Source organism: Cygnus olor, chromosome 4, assembly GCF_009769625.2.
Source record: "Cygnus olor isolate bCygOlo1 chromosome 4, bCygOlo1.pri.v2, whole genome shotgun sequence".
Classification (NCBI taxonomy): domain Eukaryota; kingdom Metazoa; phylum Chordata; class Aves; order Anseriformes; family Anatidae; genus Cygnus; species Cygnus olor.
In genome coordinates this window covers 49255446-49275951 of record NC_049172.1, presented here as the reverse complement: position 1 = coordinate 49275951, position 20506 = coordinate 49255446, and the positions used below count along the sequence as shown (strand labels likewise).

Genomic DNA, 20506 nt, shown 5'->3' with positions numbered 1-20506 from the left:
TCAGTAGTGGTGTTTTACTGGGATGCATGCCTTCTGTGGGGATGGGGACGGGTACTGGTTGCATTGCACTGCAGTTCCTTTTCGGGCTGTGCTCGTAATATTTGATAAAGAGGGCAGATGCAGGAGAGATGCGGTTTGACAGATTTAGTACAACTGTGGAGAAACTTTTTTAGAGGCTGGTAAAGTCATCCTCTGCAGGAACTAGAACTACCTTCTTGTTCAAAACAAATGCGTCTTTGTTTTGTTAAGCTCTGGGCTCTGTTGTTTCAGGATCTTTCATTAACCCCAATGCATGGTGGAGGTAAGGTGTTCTGAAATCCAGCCCATGCATCCAATGTACGAACTGAGATTTTCACAGTGACACAGAGCACCAGTTCAGGCCTGGATGCCCTTTGCCGTGGGAAGCTCAGTTCACCTGACTCCACAGGTGATAATGCACACAAGTTGCTGGTGTGATGAGCACATGGCATCACAAATTCTGTGTTCCCCTAATAGTGTGACTCTCGTTGTGTTTGTTGCAGCAAAACCAGAGATTCTCACTTTGGATATTCTCAGCAATGGCATTCTCCACTGTGTAGCGGCTGGGTTCCCAGCCCCTACCATATACTGGTATTTTTGCCCAGGAACTGAACAGAGGTGAGTTAAGTAACCAGAGCTTCCAGAAATGACTCTACATTCCACATACGCAATTTATGATTAAAAATTAAGACTGAAAAATGACTTGGTAACAGTTACATTGCATCACTGTTTTCATAATTTAGGTATTGCATTATTTGCAGTGGTTTGAGGGGAAGGGAGCAGTACATTTCATTACTCCCCTTTGTATTCCATCGTTGAAGAGGGAATAATCAACATTTTCTGCTGAGGAAAAATAAAAGCCAAATTTTTTCTCTGCTGCAGGCTAGCTAAGGTTTTTATCAGTTTGGCCCCAAATGACACACATTCTCAATGCAATTTCACAGAATGACAATCACAGAATCACTTGTGAATATGGCTGTTATCTTTCGTCTTATTGTGTAATGATATAATTTTTCAAGACGTAAAGTAATTAGATTTCTATTCACATGAAGCATATGACAAGTAAACAAGTCTGGAGTTATTATGAATAAAACCTGATGTCTAGTTGCCATGCTTCTAAAAAGACAGTAGAGTTTCACTGTGAAGTAAGCATTTGTGAAGCACATTTTGAGATTTTTGTTGACTTCCACTGTGCTTGCAGATCTCATACTAGCGAGTTATGTCTCCTACCTGCAGAATTTGTTTTATGCCTAAAATAATTATCCTATTTATTTAATGTGTGCTCATATAGTGAATATATGACATTGTTAACACTGCAGTTAATTTTAAAAAAGGCGTGCAGACTTCTGACTAGTTTAACTAGCAGCATCTTGAGAGAACAAAACTGGCTGTTCTCTGGCTGCATATAAACTTGGTGGTGTTGTAGGTATGTCATGGATTTTTCATGGATTTTTTTGTGCTGTAATAAAACAATGCCTGGGGAAAGTGTTCGAGTAGGAGATGGACCACGACTGCTTAAAACTGAAACTGGAGATGCAGAATTTATGGTTACAAAACCCACGGTGGACTTACAGACCTTTGTGTTTCCCTAGTCAACAGCAAATTCAAAGACCTCATGGTGTCCATTTGGCTTGTTTTATCATTTTCACCCCCTACATAGGAGACAAGGAGGGTTGTGAGTAGGCTGGGTTTTGAGGATAAAATCTTCAGCTCAGTCCCTTTGTGGAGTAGTGTTGTGTAATTACCTGATGGTCTGGCTGTGACTATCTGCCTTCACAGCAGGCCCTGTCATTCATTCCAGGTAGTAGTCCACAGCAGGTAATTGTCAGCGTTGTTTTTCCCAGGTGTTTTGATTCACAACAATATCTCCCAGGACGTGAAAATCTGTTACGCAAATTCCTCGTTGCCTTCCTTCGAGCGGATCCTGGTTGAGAGCACCATTAACGCCAGCATGTTCAGGAGCACCGGCACCGTCTGCTGCGAGGCTTCCAGCAATGGTGACAGGAGCTCTGCTTTTTTCAACTTCGCTATTAAAGGTACTGTCTGGAGTGAACAAGGCAGTGAACATGAAAGAATGGTTAATGCTGGTGCTTTTCAGCTCTTTTTGTCATGCAAGAATTCATCTCTTAAGTGCGTTGCTTTTGCCATAATAATGTTGATGGTACTGTGGCTGAGTGTATGATAATATATTACAGTACATGTTCTGCCTGCCAAAGTATTGCTTTCACTTTTCAGTTAATATTCTGGTATTGTATGTTTGCTGCTTCAAAACTACCAAGCAGTAGTTAGCTGTTTTCTTCTACCTATGCAGTGTGATCTGGCACAGGGGCAAAGCACCTGCAGCATGGCACCAGGCTGCCTTCTCTCTGTCCCTTTTTCTTTTCCTGTCTTTGTTTTGGATGTTTAGGCCATCATCTCTTTCATGAAAAGTCTGCATTTTTCAGTGTTTTTTACCACATCTCAGGAAAATGTGGTCCCAATCTTGACTGGAGCCCAAGGGCACTGCTTTTGTAAAAGGAGTAACAGCAACGTACTGCAGAAGTGCTTATGAGTTTTGTAGCAGCATTTGTGGGTTTGTAGAAAAAAAAGAAAAAAAAAAAAACACAACAAAACACTAGAATACAGATGACTTGAAATGTGTTTGTAAATCTTTGCTTGCTTTGGAAAAAAATCACATGTTTTGCTGCTTCTTTTTTTCCCTGTTATACCCAGATATAACATATAAACAAATAAGCCAGATTTGGGGTAGAACAGTATTCTTTCACTGCTCTGTACAACCTCTGCTTTTGAAGACTGGGTTGTAGAGATCACACATTTTGGGGGGGGGGGAAGAGAAATTAGGATTTAGGAAAAGTCCCCTTAACAAGCTTCTTTCTGTGCCCTAAGCTGACTGTAATCACACTTAATTGATCTCAGTGTTGTGCCTTCTGAGCTGACGAAGCTGAGGCTCTTTGGGAAGCACGCTGTGTGGTTTCTGTGCCAGTGTTGGCCCGCACTGTCATTCAGGAAAAGTGGCTCTGAGGCATGTGGGGTGCATCTGGGAAAATGGAAGCCCCAGACTGTGTTTCATAAGAAAGAATCAAGGAAAGCTTTTTCACCTGATTATTTTAAATGTAGTTTTTCTTGTTTGGTATTCAAGCAGGATTTTCTCTGTTTCTTTCCAGAGCAAATCCGTACCCATACCCTTTTCACACCTTTACTAATCGCATTTGGAGTCGCTGCTGGACTGATGTGCATCATAGTCATGATCCTGGTGTACATATATTTACAGGTAAAATCAGCAACTCCTCTGCCTGAGTTGTTAAAGTGTGGGAGCTGCCTGGGGAAGCTTCAGGAGTGACAGCCGTTCTCTTTCCTTTTCAGAAACCCAAATATGAAGTTCAGTGGAAAGTTGTTGAAGAAATAAATGGAAACAACTATGTTTACATAGACCCAACACAGCTTCCTTATGATCACAAATGGGAATTTCCTAGAAACCGGTTGAGTTTCGGTTAGTTTATATTTATTTAACTTCATCTGCAAGGTGAAACCTTCAAGTCTCATATGAGACTTTGGTTAAACACAGCAGGGTTTTGTCAAAAAGATGTGCAGGAATGCAAATAGCGATAATTGCTCATGCTTACCTGGGGACAAAAAAGCAAGCAGCTGTATATACACTATCTTCTCTAATATCATAAAATAAAACGCTGAACCCTTCAGGAAGAAATGCTCCAAGTTCTTATAAAGATTTTTTTTTTCTTTATTAGGCAAAACCCTTGGTGCTGGAGCTTTTGGAAAAGTTGTAGAAGCCACTGCTTATGGTCTATTTAAATCTGATGCCGCAATGACAGTAGCAGTAAAAATGTTAAAACGTAAGTTGCTGTAGTACACTGCCCAGTTTTTTCTAACTTCTTTCTGGTAGGTGTGCTATTTACTGAACATTGCGTTTTGCCTTGCAGCAAGCGCCCATTTAACAGAAAGAGAAGCCTTGATGTCAGAACTAAAAGTTCTCAGTTACCTTGGTAACCACATTAATATCGTGAATCTACTTGGAGCTTGCACTATTGGAGGTAGGGTTATCAGTGGATATTGATTATTTGTGCTCCTTTTTTTTATTGTCGGAAGAACCTTACAGAGATGAATTCAGTGCTGCTAAGTATAGAAATCTTAAATACGTGTCTTCCTTAGGCAGGTTGCAGATCATCACGACTATCATCTGTGAATTCCTGAATCTAGGTTTTAGGCTCATCCTGCTAACAGTGACAAGACCACTGTAGCTGCAGCTAAAAATGAAGTTTGCTGAGAGGTGAAAAAACGTATTACTTAAGGTTTTTTTTCGTTCACCACACTGTTTCTCACAAATGAGAAAAGATAAAACTTGCTGGTATTCATGGGGAAATCAGCAGCCATACCTTGTACAGTCTTCCAGTCTTTTGACTGAAAAGTCAAAAGCCTTTTAACAGATCTTCCAGTCTTCCAAATAGAATGGCAAGTATATCTATTAATGCACCACTGGAGTTAAAGTCTAAGTACTTGAAAGTTGAGAAAAAGAATTTCCCAAATGAAGCATTGTACAACCCAAGTATTTATATTCAGTAACTTTAAAAATAAATATAAACAATAAGCTTTTAAAAGTTTGTTTTCATATATAATGAAAGCTACAAAACAGCTGAAGTGTCAATACAGAGTGATGCTGTCCTGTATTTCTAACTTACATGCTTTTGAGTATGAAAAATGGTGTTGTTCCTTACAGAAGAACTTGCTCTTTAAGTTCTTGCTTCATTTTTTCAAAGAAAAGGAGCTTGTAAAAATTCATAGCTTTAGACAAAGGCAAAGTGTTTCTCACTTTCACTTCTAATGATTTAAAAATAGGATGAAGCAATTTTAAGTAGTCAGCAAACCAGAATCACTGGCCTGAATGCATATCTGTCTCAGACAGCTGAAGAAATGTGGGGTTGGTGAGCAAATCCCACCACAAATGCTGTTTTTGCTGTTAGTAAAGCTATAATTATTAACTGCAGAAAAATGGAAATCAGCTATTGAGGTTAGGAGGTGGTGGTACAGAATAACCTTACAGCTGAAATAACATGTAGCATGATTACACATTCAAGGGCCATAGCTGCAGTCATTCACTCAGAAAACATATATTTGATCTATAAACATCCGTGCTGGAGATGACTTGATTCTCCTTTCCGATTTCATTTTAATATTCTAAGACCTTGTGCAGTGTAGTTTTCTGTCGCAGCAGGCTGTTCTGTTTGAATGATTTTTCCTATTATACTGCGGAATATAACACTCTACATCATTTCCAAAACATTACTGAAGGAGTGTGAAGCTCTACTGTAAACAGAAGTGAATCAAAAGGATTAATGTTTGAAGCTTGAATTACTCGAATGTTTGGAACAAATAACTTCCTTCAGGAAGTGAGCAAAATCAAACAGATGTGTCTGGGCAGACACATTATCACATGAAGAAAGAGAAAAAGACTTATTTGTTTAATTTTTTGTACAATGCTATACTATTGAGGGGGGTGGAAATTAATTGGGAGTGACACAGCTTTAGCTGGACAATAATCTGTGAAAGAGAAGATGCTGGGTTGCTTGTCTGTAACTTTTCAAGTCTAGACAACATTAGGCAGTGTGATTTTTGATAGACTAGCCTGTGTGCTTAGCTGAATGCTATCTTTGTGTAAGGTTTTCTGCCTTGAAGACAATGCTCACCTGCTTTCTCAACCTCACGTACATCTACAGGACCCACGCTGGTCATTACAGAATACTGCTGCTACGGTGATCTCTTAAATTTTCTGAGGCGGAAGCGAGATTCGTTTATTTGTCCAAAGCATGAAGAACACACAGAAGCAGCTGTTTACGAGAACCTTTTGCACCAGGCAGAGCCCTCAGCGTAAGTGCGACCTGCTGAAATGTGGTTGTGTTTTCAGGAGATTGAGAAGGAGGGGATGTCGAAGTTCATTAGGGATGAAAAACTGGGAGAAGTCTTTCATGCAGCAGGCTTTGAAGATTCTTTGCTGTGTAAGGAAACAATTTAGTTAAAGAGATGATTTGTACAGTGGGTGGCTTATTCTAACAGAGCTCAATTCATTGTATACACTCTGTGTTTTACTTTATCAAATTTCCTGTAGTTATTTCATGCAGCTCCTTGGCTCCAATCTTCATATGTATTTGTGTTTATCATTACTGTTCAACATTGGCAGTGCTCATTTAGCAGCTTGAATAACAATCCCCCCAGTGTTGTGGTGTTAATATTCTGGGTTCTCACAAGTTCCTGCCTTCAGAAATGACTTTCTACAACGAAAACAGTGCCTTACAGTGTTAGAGGCAAGCTGTCCCTGGTAGCTCACTGGACTGTGTGATGCTCCAGCCCATGTCAGAGATTGCTCTTGTACTTTTATTTTTCAGTTACTTCATCTGTATATTTTTAGCAGTTCAGTTTTAGATCAAGCCCGAGTTCTTTATGAGTATGTTTCCAAGCATATTTCCTGCTAACTCCTTCCTTTTGCAAAGTGAGGGAGACATAATTTTCCAAAACTTAGGGTCTGCTACGATACCTGCCCATTTTTTATTTTTAGTCTGTTCACTGCCCCAGTGGGCCCATCACTCTGTGTTGGCAGGCACAAAGCAACCAGGAAGCCCCTTAGGAGGTGGTAACATCCTTTTTTCCTAGCAATGCATAGTGCTAGTGAAGCTGATTGTACTGTGGCAATAAATGCATGGATAGATGGTGATACCAGGGAGGTTGGTACCACAGATACCATGAACACAAAGCTATGAGTTGCCATAGGAGGTCTGTCTTCTTCTTAGTGCAGGGATATCACTGTTTGGGCTTATTTTGTAAACTAAGGTATTAACGAGGGGGTATTTACCAAATTCTTGTATTAGTATTTACCATAATGTTGCAGCTGCTGAATGTTTCACATGTGTTTGTGGTTTGGTGGTGACTAAAGCTATCAGTGATCTCATAGCTACTTTCCATTTTAGCTATGTGGCTGCATTTATTGTTCATAAACTAAGCAGATACTTCAGGATAAAGAAGGACTATGGTATGAGTTCTAATGTCGGGAAAGTGAAAAATGCCAAAGTGCATCTGTCATTTCTAAAGGGGCCTAACTTTATGTTTATAAACCATGCAGTATGAAAATTGGTACAGTTGCAATGTATATATCGATAAGAAAACTTAAAAAACAAAAAAAAAAAAAAAAAAAAAAAAAAAAAAACATAGCAGATGAGTGTCCCAAGCCTTGGCTGACTCTTCGAAATACATGCGAATCCACTCAGAGACTTGGGAAGCTCTGAACTTAATATTTTTTACCATTTGTCTTCTGCATTTCAATTGCCACTTCAGTTGCTGAAATGCTAGTAGAAACTGGCCCAAGCAGAAGAAGGAAGCCCTAGCAGGTCCTGTGAAACACTGGGTCATTAGTTTATAGAGGCCAAAGTCTATATAAATAGTATACATAGGAAAGGTTTTGTTTGCTTACCTGATGCATTGTTAACTGTACTGATGAACCTCTCTTTCTGTACAAGCCTTTTCTCATCTTCCTTACATGCCCATGGTTTTCTAATCATCTGTAAAGCATCGTATTCAGAAGGTCGGTGTAATGTCATCTTTCTGTTTGGATTGCTTTTGAGGTCCTCTTTCCCTAAATTATATTTCATTTCATCTGCTGCCTCTGCAGTGATGCTGTCAATGAGTACATGGACATGAAACCAGGAGTGTCATACGCAGTTCCCCCAAAAGCTGATAAAAAAAGACCAGTAAAGTCTGGTGAGTACAGTGATGAGAAATTGTTTGCTGCTGGGAGTGTAGGGAGGAGGACTTTATGGATTTTTTCATGATACTTTTCTCTGATGGATGGGGACAGTTAAAGAAACATGAATTGGTATGAGAAGGCTTAAAAAAGAACAATATGCTAAATTACAGTATCTTCTATTTTTTCACACTTAAATAAAGTGTCAGTATTATATTTTGCTTTTGGGCAATGAGCTATTTATGTGGCTCTAGTGTAGTACTTATTCAGATTGCTGATCTGTTTAACATAAGACTGTTTCTAGATGATTATACCTGGTCCACTCAAAAGCTGTTGATGTTTATATTGTGTAGGATCCTACACCGATCAGGGTGTTACCCTTTCCATGTTGGAAGATGATGAACTTGCTCTAGATGTTGAAGATCTACTAAGCTTCTCTTACCAGGTGGCAAAGGGCATGAGCTTCCTTGCCTCTAAAAATGTAAGTTAATGTCATGTGTTGGAAGACAGCAGATGAACTCATCCGAGCTTGGGAGGTGATTCTTGCAGGTTCGATCTTCAGCTCTTCACTTGTTTTCTGTAGCACACAGGTAGTTAAGTGAAAACTTTTGATAGCTTTGGAGACACCAAAACCTGCAGGAGTGAGCCTTGAGGAGTTAGTTTTTCAGGCTTCTCTGGTGTACGGCAAATAGATGGAGTTCATGAAAGAACCAGAAAAATTTAATATGTGGACATCCTCAAAAGCAATTAAATCTTGAGAGTTTAAGATTCATTCTCTGTGGCATTGCTGGAGAGTTTACAGACTAAAGAACAGTGAGATGGCTGATCTGTTTGCGTAAAAGCGCCTTGAGTATCTGTTCAGTTTTAAACAAAGCTGCACTTCCATGTCTCACGCTGAATACTGCCTTAAACAGGGGAGTTATCACACTGTATACTTTTTTTTTTAAATATTATGGCTTAATGTACAAGGTACATCTTGTTTTTTAATTTTCTTAAAAGATAGAATCAGCCTAGAGACCTACAAATGATCTTCATTGGCTACACTGAGTGTAACAGACAGTCTCCAGGTTTCTTGGGAGAGGTACTGCATAACAGAAGGGGTCTAAGAAAGTATACAAGTTTTAAACACTGCATAATTCCGATCTTTCTATGGTGTTTCCTACATTTTTCTTCAAAAATGCTATTTACTATGTAAACATTGTGACAGGATTGTACAGGTGCACCTTGGATAAAGGGAAAAAAAAAAAAGGAAGAAAATCAAAACAACAACCCTTGAGCAATTTATGGTAATTCTGTGAACCTGCATTAATAATGGGAAATGTGGCTCTCATTCTGCTCCAAAGCAAGTCCACAATAAAACTTGATTTTTTCCCCCGTTTCTCCTTCCAAACCCTTAGAAGTATTTTTTACTATCTGTTGCCAGCTTCAAAACAGACCCAGCAGACAAACACGTTACATTACAGATTTTAATGATCTTTACCAGACTCCTGCATTCTGCACTATTCGGGATGTCCAGTGCTTAGCACACATATTTTTTCTCTATTCTTACTTTCCTCCAGAATAGCCCCAGGATTCACTGTGCATCATTCCCAGTGATTGTTTTTGTTATATTTTTTCCCTTGATACAGACAGGTACTGTGGGGTTGAGTAGCAGAAGCGATAATGAATATTACACCACAGCACCATGAGCTTGGGAAGTAACGTGTAGTATCTGTTCGACAGTGCAGAATTAATGGTTTTATCGCACAATTAAGTTACACTGTGCTAACAGTTTCAGTGCTTGGCCTCTTCAGTCGTTGTGTATGTACAGGCTCTTAGCTTCAGCTAGGGAATGCAGAGTGGCTTGGGATGATGGGTAAAATGCTTCAGATTGCCTCATGCCCTCGGGAATGGTCCACACAGCCCAGCATCACAGAGTGCCCAGCTGCTCTTTTGCAACTCGTTCTTGTATCCAGGCTCAGAGACATGAAAGTGCCTCTGTGAGAGAGTGGGGACAGGAGTCTGTCCTGGGGGTATAAGTCCCTTATCAAGCACACGGTGCCTTGATCACAAGCCTGTTCTTCCTCCCATAGACAAGGTCTGTATTCAAGGCAAACTGCACTGCTTCTGGAGGAAAAAGGCAGAGAAGCTGGTCATTTGGCCATTCCAGCACTTTACTGCTTCAGTGCAGTTAATGCTCTCATCTTTATGTAAGTGAAGTGAAGATATGGATTGGGATGCAATGAGGGTCCCCGGGACACTAATTGTCATTAAACATAGTTCCTCCTGTAAGTATGCCAAGGAGGCAGAGATTACATTGCTTATGTGACTTGCAGTTATCATTTTAAGTTTTATTTGCTTAACTCTCCTGATATTTTAAATATATATTTTTTGTAGGGAATTCCACAAGTTTCATGTTTTGAGGGAAAAAAATGCAGAGAAAAATTGAACAATTCAGCTATTTTTTAGACAGCCTTTCCCTGCGTATTGTATACCATCAGCACAGCAGGAGCTTAACACTGTCCCTTCTAGATGGAAAAAGAGATCATTTCATTAGAGAAATACATCCATTCTCTAACAAATACAGATGGACTCTAGTTGCACACAAAGAAAACACGACTGCTGGAAAAGTCAGCCACCCCTCTAGAGCTGCAGTTGCAAACATGTGCACACTTCTCAAATGAATGCTGGAACATAAGCTAGCAAGGTCATCGAACGTGTGATGTTCATAGAAAGATACTGGCCTGTGAAGATTGACAATATTTTCAAATATTTAGTCCTGCTTATTAAACTCTCCAAGGTACTTAATACCTTAAGTTTTACAGAGGAGTGTTTTTGAAGTGGGATTCAATTTTCTAACGTGTATGCTTTGAATCGTTACCATAATTTTCCCTGTTTTCAGCTCTTTCCCCTCAATCACAGTAGCCACATAATAAAAGACTGGAGTTATTTTACAGACAAACCGCATTTTCTTCTTATTTGTCCCGTGTTAGGAAGCAGGCCAATTAGTTTTTGATAAGAAGTTGGAGAAAAAAATCTGTCCCTGGCATAGAACAAGTACATTAAAATTTAGCTGCAAACGTGAATTGCTGGAAAATTCAAAGTGCCTGCAGGTGGTCTTTTCTAAAATAAATGCATAGGCAGCCCTAACTGTGTGGATCAATGTCATGATAGTAAACATACTACACCAGAATTTTTAATCATTTGCGTACGTTTATTAACATATGGCTTCATTATGACTTTCAGCTTGCTACAAAATGCATAATGTAGTAAGTTTATAGCTAAGAAAGCACGTAACCAAGCAACAGTCTATTAAGGATATTATAAAATAACTTGGTTTGTCTGTTTGTTATTTAGTGCATTCATAGGGATCTGGCTGCAAGAAATATTCTTCTCACTCATGGTCGAATAACAAAAATCTGTGACTTTGGCCTGGCCAGAGATATAAGGAATGACTCAAATTATGTGGTCAAAGGAAATGTAAGTATACGTGATACTTTATCCACCTGTTTTAAGTTAGGGGCGTTCTTGTTGTCTTGACTTGCAAAAAATCTTTCTTAGACAGAAATCTACATTTCCCAATCCTGCTGTTAGGTTTGTGCTGGTTGGGAATGCGAAAAGGGGCAATTGCTGACATAGATGTATGTGTTGACAAAAGCCCTAATATTTACATGTTGTTATGCTGGAAAAAAACATCTGAATGCATGTCATGGTGGAGGAGATGTTTTTGCTGCACCAGTATAACACACCATCTCCCTGTTACATATGGATATACTAGAAGTTACAGCTCTGTGACTAATTGCAAGTTTTGGTATTACAATATTCTGACAGGTTAACCCTAAAAAAAATTTTGAAACTTTTACTGTATTTGTATGTTACTGAAATAGTTTATTTTTGAAATATCTAAATATTCAGGGGCTACATCCCGTTTTTTGCTATAAAACATTACTCAGACAACAGAAACTGGATTCTAAAGTCTGAATTTATTGATTAGGGCATAGTGAGACGTTAAAAAGACTTAATTTTCTCTGATTCCGTATACAGATTTTAACCTCGTATGAATAACAAATGCAGCTTTAACTTGAAACTATATGTCAAATCCTGTAATAGTACAACAAATGAAAAAAGTGTAACACCTCCTATGCAGAAGAGTACCTATTACACTAGTACCTACCAGACACTTTGAAGCGATGCAGATTGCATTGTCAGTACTTGAAGTCCCCTTTAACATGCTTTAAAGTAGTAAAAGGAGCCCTTCTACAAAAGAAAATCAAGCCTGTCTGTGATTAAAACTGGAGAAGTATGCTATGAGGTAGAGGTCTTTTGCATCTGAAACTGATTTTTGCTGCCTGGATTAATGTTTTAGGTCTGCATCAGGCATGTGCAGCTATCCACTGCCTTCAGTACGCTCATCTCTCACTTGCACCATTTTTTAAAGAAAAGAAGGTCCTCCCCATCCCAGCTGACTGCTCAGCAGTCAAGGGTCAATCACTTGTTAGGGACTTGATGTGATCTGAAGGTTGCCTGTCCAGGTTTCCAGTGTGTTCATGGCTGATGAAGAGAGCAAATCACACACCTGATCATACCTTCCCGAAGTGGTTTGCCACGCTCAGTTAACCTCTTGGTTCATGGCCCCTCAGGTATCTCGGGTATCTCTGATGCTCTGCTGTCACCCAGCAGTCCGTTGACGTCCCAGGTACCTACAGCATCCTCACTGCAGGCTCTGGGAGAGAAGGTGTTTTTGTGTTTGTCGTTGACAACAATGTTGGTACCAGCCACTGGATGGCTAGAAGTTGAGGTTAGGGAACAATGGGAACACAAATAATTCAGGAGTGGCTGTATTGGCAAAATATTGAGTGGCATTTATTGTACGAAAGCTGCTTTCAGGCTCAGGGTCAGGTCAGGAGCTGCTTGATCTGTCAAGGCTGGTAGGAGTGGGAAGTGCAGATCCGCAGCTTAGGCGGGAAGTGGGCAGTAAGTAATTAAATTTTACGTGTCTAGGCCACACTTTACGTTTCCTGAGCTGTCTGACAACAGGATTTTACTTAGCCTGAAAGGGTCAGAAGAGGATAGGCTGCAGCTGCCCTGGGAGGGAGGAAGCAGTGGCCGCAAAAGGCATCTGTTTGCATCTGGCCTGATCTTAACCCAGATGAAGGCGTGCTAGGGCAGGATAAATGCTTAGGACAGAAGCCTGGCCGGCTCCCACAGTCAGATAAGAAAAGGGCAAAGTAGGGAGAGGAAAGACTTTGTCTGTTCCCACACAAATGTATGAAACATGTCAATATATGTTTCTTTCAGGTTATTTTTTTTTCTGATACACTAAGGGGCTAAAGCAGATGTCTTAACTGTTGGCTAAAGCCTTGAAGCATTGTATGTAAGGTAGCCAGTCCACAGAAGACTTGAGTGTTTGCATAAGAAACCATGCCATGTTCATACAGATAATTTTCCTCTGACTTCCTGCCATTCCTTATAAACCAGTAAGCAGAAAATCAGAATGCAGGGAACTGCACAAGTTTGGTAGACCCCATAGAGAGATGAATCAGTAACAACAGTGCAGCACATGGAGTCTCTAAAACCAGGGATTTCCATTTTTGGTTGGATTCTTCTATTGAATTCACATATATTTACAGCACATAATAGGTATAAAAGGTTGATTTTATGTTGTAAATTTTTTATGCCTTATGACCATTGTCTTAATTTAATCCCTTTTCCCTGGAAAGGCTCGTCTCCCTGTGAAGTGGATGGCACCTGAGAGTATTTTCAATTGCGTTTACACTTTTGAGAGTGATGTCTGGTCTTATGGGATATTGCTTTGGGAACTCTTCTCTTTAGGTAAGCTCCATCAAAATCTGTACTTTAAGGGATTTCCATTTCTTCTTGGTTTTGCTCCATATGTAGAAACCCTGTTGCTCACCTGTTCTCCCAACAGGCAGCAGCCCATATCCAGGGATGCCTGTGGACTCCAAGTTCTATAAAATGATCAAGGAGGGATACAGGATGTTCAGCCCTGAGTGTGCGCCCCCTGAAATGTAAGTGAGCAACCAGCACCTCCAGTCACCACACATAAGCAGCGATGCGAAGGAAGGGAACCTTCCACATTTGCATGAAGACTTCTTTATACTGCCCCATTGTTTTGTGTTGTTGTTATTGTTGTTGTTATTATTATTATTATTATTATTATTTATTTTGTTTGTTTTTGTTTTAAATTATTTTTTATTTTAAGTTCTTTAACGTTTTAAATAATTCATGTAGTCTAACCAGTGTAGTATATGTCAGTATTGCTACAAGCAATGTAACACACTCATGCCTTGTACCATCTGATGACTTTGTCTTGGTATCTGCTCCGTGTCAATAAGTTATTGACAGATCACAGCATTTATTACACATTTTTAATTCCAATGAAGCAGTCAGTGAGATGTATCATCAGGCTGTACAGCGTCTGCGTTTGTGCTGTATTTCTGACTGCAAGAGGACTGGCTACTTATCTTCTTCATGAGCTGTCTCCAATTCACTGTGTTGTAAATGGCTTGGTACTTGGCAAGCTGTCAAAGAAAACTGTGTCCAGAGACTCTCATTAGCACTGACTCCTTTGTTGTCATAAGCACGAGTGTTAGCAGTGCTATTTCTTTTCTTAAAACTCATTTAAACAACATTAACTGTGCAAATGGGTCACATTTTTCTGTCAAATAACAATACCGGTGAGATAAAAGCTCTCAGGTTTCCTCATCAGCAGTAGTTAATTTTAGTATCTTTGCAGGTATGATATAATGAAGAGTTGCTGGGATGCTGATCCTTTACAGAGACCCACATTTAAACAGATCGTGCAGCTGATAGAACAGCAGCTTTCAGATAGTGCTCCCCGGGTAAGTTTGGGCTCCATACGGATCAACAGTTTTTTTGGAGTCAAAGCAGTTTCAAACAAGACATTAGACCAGAGCTCAGAGGAATAAAGAACCTTCATTAATTTTCCAGTGTTATTTATGTAGCTCTGCACTGTAAGTGTGGGTGATTGGAGTGACGTATGGGCCACTCGCTTTTTCCTTCTCGTGTCATTAGGCAGTAGGTGTGTAAGCCTGTACATGAAACAGGGACCACCAGCTGGAGAAGACTCTATGCGTGGTTGATGTTTCTCACTCAAAATATACTTAATAATTTTGATCTTACAAAATGTAGTGCTACTGTGTAGGTTCATCTTACCTTAAACTATGAGAAAATCTGTTCATCTGGGAAAAATCTCAGACATTAAGTATATTTAGCTTTAATTAGAAAAACTTTCTGAAGGAAGGAGTTGAGCTTTTGCTGCTCCTCAGCCTCTTACCTCTAACTTCACCTAGCCGTATATATGTAATCTGTAAGGTATGTTGTGACAAGTGTATTCACCATTCTTTTGACCATTCCCTAGTAAAAGCATTAGTGTAACTGGGTTTTAGAAAAGCAAGTTTAAACTGTGGTTTAAAAATAAAGCTTCCTTTTACCTTCTAGATGCCTTGTTTGGGCACAGAGTGCATGGCTTCCTGACAATTTGAGAAAAGAGGAAACTGAAAGCTGCTGGTGTTCAATTGCATCCTGTAGCATATCTTTGGCAGGTGCAGGAATTACTAAAACAAAAACAAGAATGTGAAGAAAATATTACCGAGGTTTCTTGGGGGCATTCTAGTAATAACCAGAGCTGTGTTTTTTCAAGCTCAGTTTAAATTTAGTATGCTGCTAAATGTAATAATAAATAATTAAATAAATACAGTATGTTGCAGTGGTTTTAGTAATGGAGACTGGGGTTCTTGACTCTTAAAAATGCTGTTATGCCCAAAACCTGTTGAAACTGTGTGTTTAGATTTGTAAAGAAACACCTGAGCTGGATGCTCCTCAGGTGGTGTAGCACAGAGTAGGAGATGGCTCACAAAGGTGAGCTCTCCAGGTACGTGTGAAGGGACAGAGCGATCTGCAGGGAACTGACAGCAGTGTTTGGCTTCTGCAGGTCTATGCAAACTTTTCAACTCCACCTTCCAGTCAAGGAAATCCTACAGATCACTCCGTGAGAATTAACTCGGTGGGTAGCAGTGCTTCATCTACTCAGCCTCTCCTGGTACGTGAAGATGTTTGAGTGGCACCTGGAAGAAGAGGAGCCCCGGTGTACTCGCTGTTTGTATTGTGCAGGGGGTGAGAGAGGGAGGACTTCAATAATTTCTCTTACTTTTACTCACTACTACCACTGTGTAGCTGAAATGTCGTTGTAATACTGTTCTTTACCACACACTGTTTCACATAAACTTAATCTGTTGAGCACGGTTACAGGCATCATTGCAATGTTAACTGAAGCTGTATATATTTTGCTATATTGTGTGTATTTGCAGTAGAGCGCCAGATCTGAAGGAAAAAAAAAATCCTGAGCCACGGTGTGGAATGAGATGACTACAGATCAAACCAAATCTGCAGCGATCCTTCTTTGGATCCATGCCTGGAAAGCATGTAGTCACTTTCTAGTTAATCTTGTTTTGTTGAATTTAAGAAATAAACGTATAAAGCTAACTGCTTTGCAAACCCCTTTCCACATCCATACAAGCCAGAGAAGCTTTCCCAGGCAGATACTGCAGGTCGGAGACCAGCAAGGGGACTGTGGGTACCTGGGCAAGAGGGGTGTACGTCCAAAGGATGTGGTGGTCTGCACAGCAGCAGACCCACCAGAGGGCTCTGGGGCTTGAACCAGTGGCAAGGAAAAGAGTGTGGACCTCGGTCTTCATTTCCTACCTGTGCTGTCAGCCATGCAGACCTGTCACTAGGTTTCTGTGGGTCCACATCCCACTGACCTGTCCCCGCTGGGTCACATCCCACCACAGAGCATCCCCAACAGCTGAAGCCAGAGGGATGAGATACTTGATAAAAGCTGTGTCCCAAAGTGTTCACCAAAGATAGGTAGGTGGGACATGCCGAGATGGTCAAAATACAGGAGGAGGGGCACTTACAGTAAATGGTGTGTTGGGAGGAGAGGCCGTTTAACGAGTCATCTTATCTTGGAAAGAGCAGAAGCAAAAAATTCTGTCCTGGGGGCTCTTTGCTTATCTTGTCATACCCAGGTGAATATTTCCCACAGGCCAGCTTGGATAATGCTCGCTGCTGGAAAGGGCTATTCCCCCCGTGACAAGTCATTTCATCTTTCCATCTCTATAGTAGCGCTGAGATCATAATGAAGAAGAGCTTAGCTGGGAAGCACTGAATTTTTAAATGGGATAAAACAACACATCCCTGTGGTCTTGTTTGACAAATACGGGGCTTTGGGGTCAGTATCTGTTGTGCTTAAGTATCATGTAACCCCTTTTTCTTTCCATCAGAAACACTGCTGGTTCTTTTTTTCACCTTTGTTTCTGTCACCTAGAAATTAGCATTGAGAGAAGCATTTTTCAGAGACAGAGTACTAGTTAAGTACCTATTTATTTACAATGCACTTAAGCACTCTGTAACTTATACTTTACCAGGATTTTGGTTGAGTTTACATGCATTTTAAATATGTAACTAACTGCCCAAATGCAAGATAATTGTAAATACACACACTAGTAGTATGTTTTAGGTAATGTTGAATACCACACTCTTTATATACCTGTGCATTTGGTTTATTGTTACAGGAATTTGTCTTTCAGAGTTAGTCAAAAAGTAGCCATTTGCACTGAACTTACATAGGCTGTTGCACCTTTCCAAAGTTAGCCAGTTGTTTGGAGGCACTCTTATGCATACTTGTTGTTGAGCATTTTCAGTTTAATGCTATAAAAGCTCTTTCATAGTGTGTTGGCTTTCAGAGCAACTGTAGACAAACTAGTTGTTATAATTATAAATGTCTCGGTACTTAATGGACACTTAGCTGAAAGAGGTTTGGGTTTTTTCGTTCTTAAAATTTATATTTTTATAATTTGGGGATTTTTGAAACTTATTTTGCAATGGCTTGGTGTTCTGAATGGTTTTATGCATTGTTTTTGTAAATATGGAAATGTAGCAATAATGTCCTTTTGACTATTCTCAGTCCCTGAGTCTCAAAAATATTTTTTTATATATATATGCAAAAACTATATGTATAAATATGTAAGTGTTTGAAAGTTTATGAAACACTTATGGATATGTTGCTCGGTTGTAGAATTGCAGTTCAGAAAAGTTCAAATAAATCTGTAAATTTGTATTCAGATGCTACCGATGTGTACTATGTTAAGATGGAATATTTTCATGTAAGTCTTAATAAATTCTTGGGTTGAAGCAAAATCTCAGTGTCTGGCCACAAAGAGGTCGAGTTGGGCATTCTGAAGCACTTTTTCAGATGTGTACCAGAAAACCTTGATGGTTTTCCATTATGAAATTTATTTTCCTATGTAATAAGGGGAAGAGGGACAAATACTTGGGTACTTAGGCATAGCTTGATGCTGGAAAAATTTTCAACTAGAAGATTGATCCCACAGACTGCTGATGCAATCTACATGTCATAAATAGTATTACTTAAAATTGAACAAAAACATCTCAAAAAATCTCCATGTTATTCAGGGTATGGTCGGAAGGCAGTTGGAGCCCATCTGCATACACACGTGCCGGTGTGCACACTCTTATTCCCTCCTGTGTGCTGGCAGTAGTGCTCGTGCTGGGCTGGCCATACGCAACACCTTGGGGAGAACACATGGTTTGGTTAATTTGTCATCTTTAATGAGTCAGTTCCATTGCATCTTGTTGTTTTCCCAGTGATAGGGGATGATGTTAATGGCCTGCATTTTGGGATGTTTGTCCTAGTGAAATCAGGACTGGTCAAATGTCCATTAGGCTTAAAATGAAAAATAGCAGCAACTGTGATATATTCCTTAGCAGTGTCTGGGTTTTGGGGTTCATAAAGAGAAAACATAATGCTTCCCTTGCAGGGCCAGGTACCGCACATCTCAGGGGACACCCTCTGCTTTAGTTACTGCAGGACTGAAGTCTGCAAGTTATCTGCACCATCCTGTGCTGCAGTAGGCTTTGCAATGGCAGGGTTGGCTCATGATTTTATAGTAGATGAAAAGCATTTAGGCAAACTTGGTTAGGACTATCCTACCAAAAGCCCTGATAATTCCTGTGCGAGACAGACGTCAACCTTTTTGGTCCCTAAACGTTTCTGTTCATCTTCCTTGAATTGCTCCACTCCTTGAGAGTTTCATTTTTAAAACAACTTCCCTTTTTTTTTCTTTCTCTTTTTTTGCTTTTTTCTTTCTTCCTTTTTTCTTTTATTTTTTTCACTCAGATCTTAGCTCTGCTTGTTAAAACTAATTATGAATATTCAGAAATAATTTTGTCAGGAGGCAGGAGGTATAAGCTTTGCCCCTACCAACTTTAACACCATTTTTAATAACACTTCAGAAATTACCAAGATTGTGGCAGAGTTTGAACCATTGTTTCTCCTGTTGTACATGCGCCCCCATTCAAGCAAAGCAGACTTCATACTGAGACATCCCCATAGCTGAATCGGTACAAAGAATTCAGGAATTCTCTTTTAACATCTCCAAAATGGCTGTTTCATGTATTTATTGGGTTAGCGTGTATTTAATTTCAATTTCCTGAAATGTTTCCCCTTCTGAAGCAACCCAGAACTCAGCAGCCCTGCTTTTTGGAAAAAAGAAAAAAAAGTCTCCTGTATTTTTACTACAAGGCTTGCAATGATTACTGCCTCTGTTCTTATTCATGGTCACACAGACCATTTCCTGCTGAATTATTTTCCTATGCCAGTTCTAAGCAATTACTTACATGGAAAGGCACCTTAGGAATGCATTTAATAGGTATTTTATTTGCCCTTCAAATCATTATTGTACCCAGATATAGAGAGAAACCAGCACCATGTTACCACCATGTACCATGGTGGACCTAATACCTGAAGGGAGGCTGTTAAAAAGATGGAGCCAGGCTCTCAGAGTGCCCAGTGCCAGGACAAGAGTCAATGGCCATAGACTGAAATACAGAAGGTAGCCTCTGAACATCACGGAATGCTTCGATGTTTCCTAGCTAGCCAAGTCACCAGGGAACGACCTGTCATGTCCTAGAAACGTTCACAGCAATCACTGGAAAGGTTGGACAACAGCATCCTTAATTCTACTGTGTTGTAGGCTGAAACTGAGAAAGTGAAACGTCTCTGTCCTCTTCCTGTACATGGATTAGGAAACTTCCTACTTGTCCTGTGGGGAGGTCTGAGTCTCAACAGAAGACAAGGAGCAGTTGCATAGAGTTTTTAGCCCCTGGTTTAGGACTGAAAATATAGTATAATAGAAATATGAAAACCTACTCTGCAGTTCTGTGTTGTGGTTTCCACCTTCGATTGCCATGTTTCCTGAGCACTAATTTCTTAAGAGATTACTCTGTAACTAGCAAGTACATGACAAAAAAATTGCTCTGAGGCTGTGTTTTCTGAAATGTTGTCCATATTTCTTAAATTGATTATCAGTCACTCTTTCTGATGATAACTATTATCCATCAGCTGCCAGCCAGGCAGCAAAGATGATTTACTAGCAGCAATTTCTCCTGTGACTTGATTTTTCTGCCCATGTCCTGGAAATCATTTCAGCTAGCTTGTGATAGGCAGTAGAAACCAGCTGACCCTGAAAGCCCTGTGTGTTCCTCTCTAAGCAATGTCAGCCCCATCAGATAAGGGCTTCTTGTGATGGGTTTAATGCCACCCAACCATCAGTTACTGTGAGGGGAGGCACAGTGTGTAGCTTCTCCAATAGGTCAGTATAAATCAGTGTGAGTTGCAAATCACTGTGGTGTTTTCTTTAG

The 20506-nt window shown here is 40.0% G+C and overlaps 1 protein-coding gene across 1 annotated transcript in view; it reads left to right on the top strand.

Moving 5' to 3' along the window:
* KIT (KIT proto-oncogene, receptor tyrosine kinase) overlaps positions 1–17976 on the top strand; it is a 53890-nt gene extending 35914 nt beyond the window's left edge. Inside the window, 15 exon segments of the mRNA XM_040555436.1 lie at positions 522–636; positions 1863–1889; positions 1891–2054; positions 3183–3289; positions 3382–3508; positions 3765–3869; positions 3957–4067; positions 5748–5898; positions 7691–7779; positions 8116–8243; positions 11099–11221; positions 13462–13573; positions 13671–13770; positions 14499–14604; positions 15717–17976. Of these exon segments, the coding sequence (XP_040411370.1) occupies positions 522–636; positions 1863–1889; positions 1891–2054; positions 3183–3289; positions 3382–3508; positions 3765–3869; positions 3957–4067; positions 5748–5898; positions 7691–7779; positions 8116–8243; positions 11099–11221; positions 13462–13573; positions 13671–13770; positions 14499–14604; positions 15717–15842 (1691 nt within the window). The 3' untranslated portion in view covers positions 15843–17976.
* The last annotated feature ends 2530 nt before the right edge of the window (positions 17977–20506 follow it).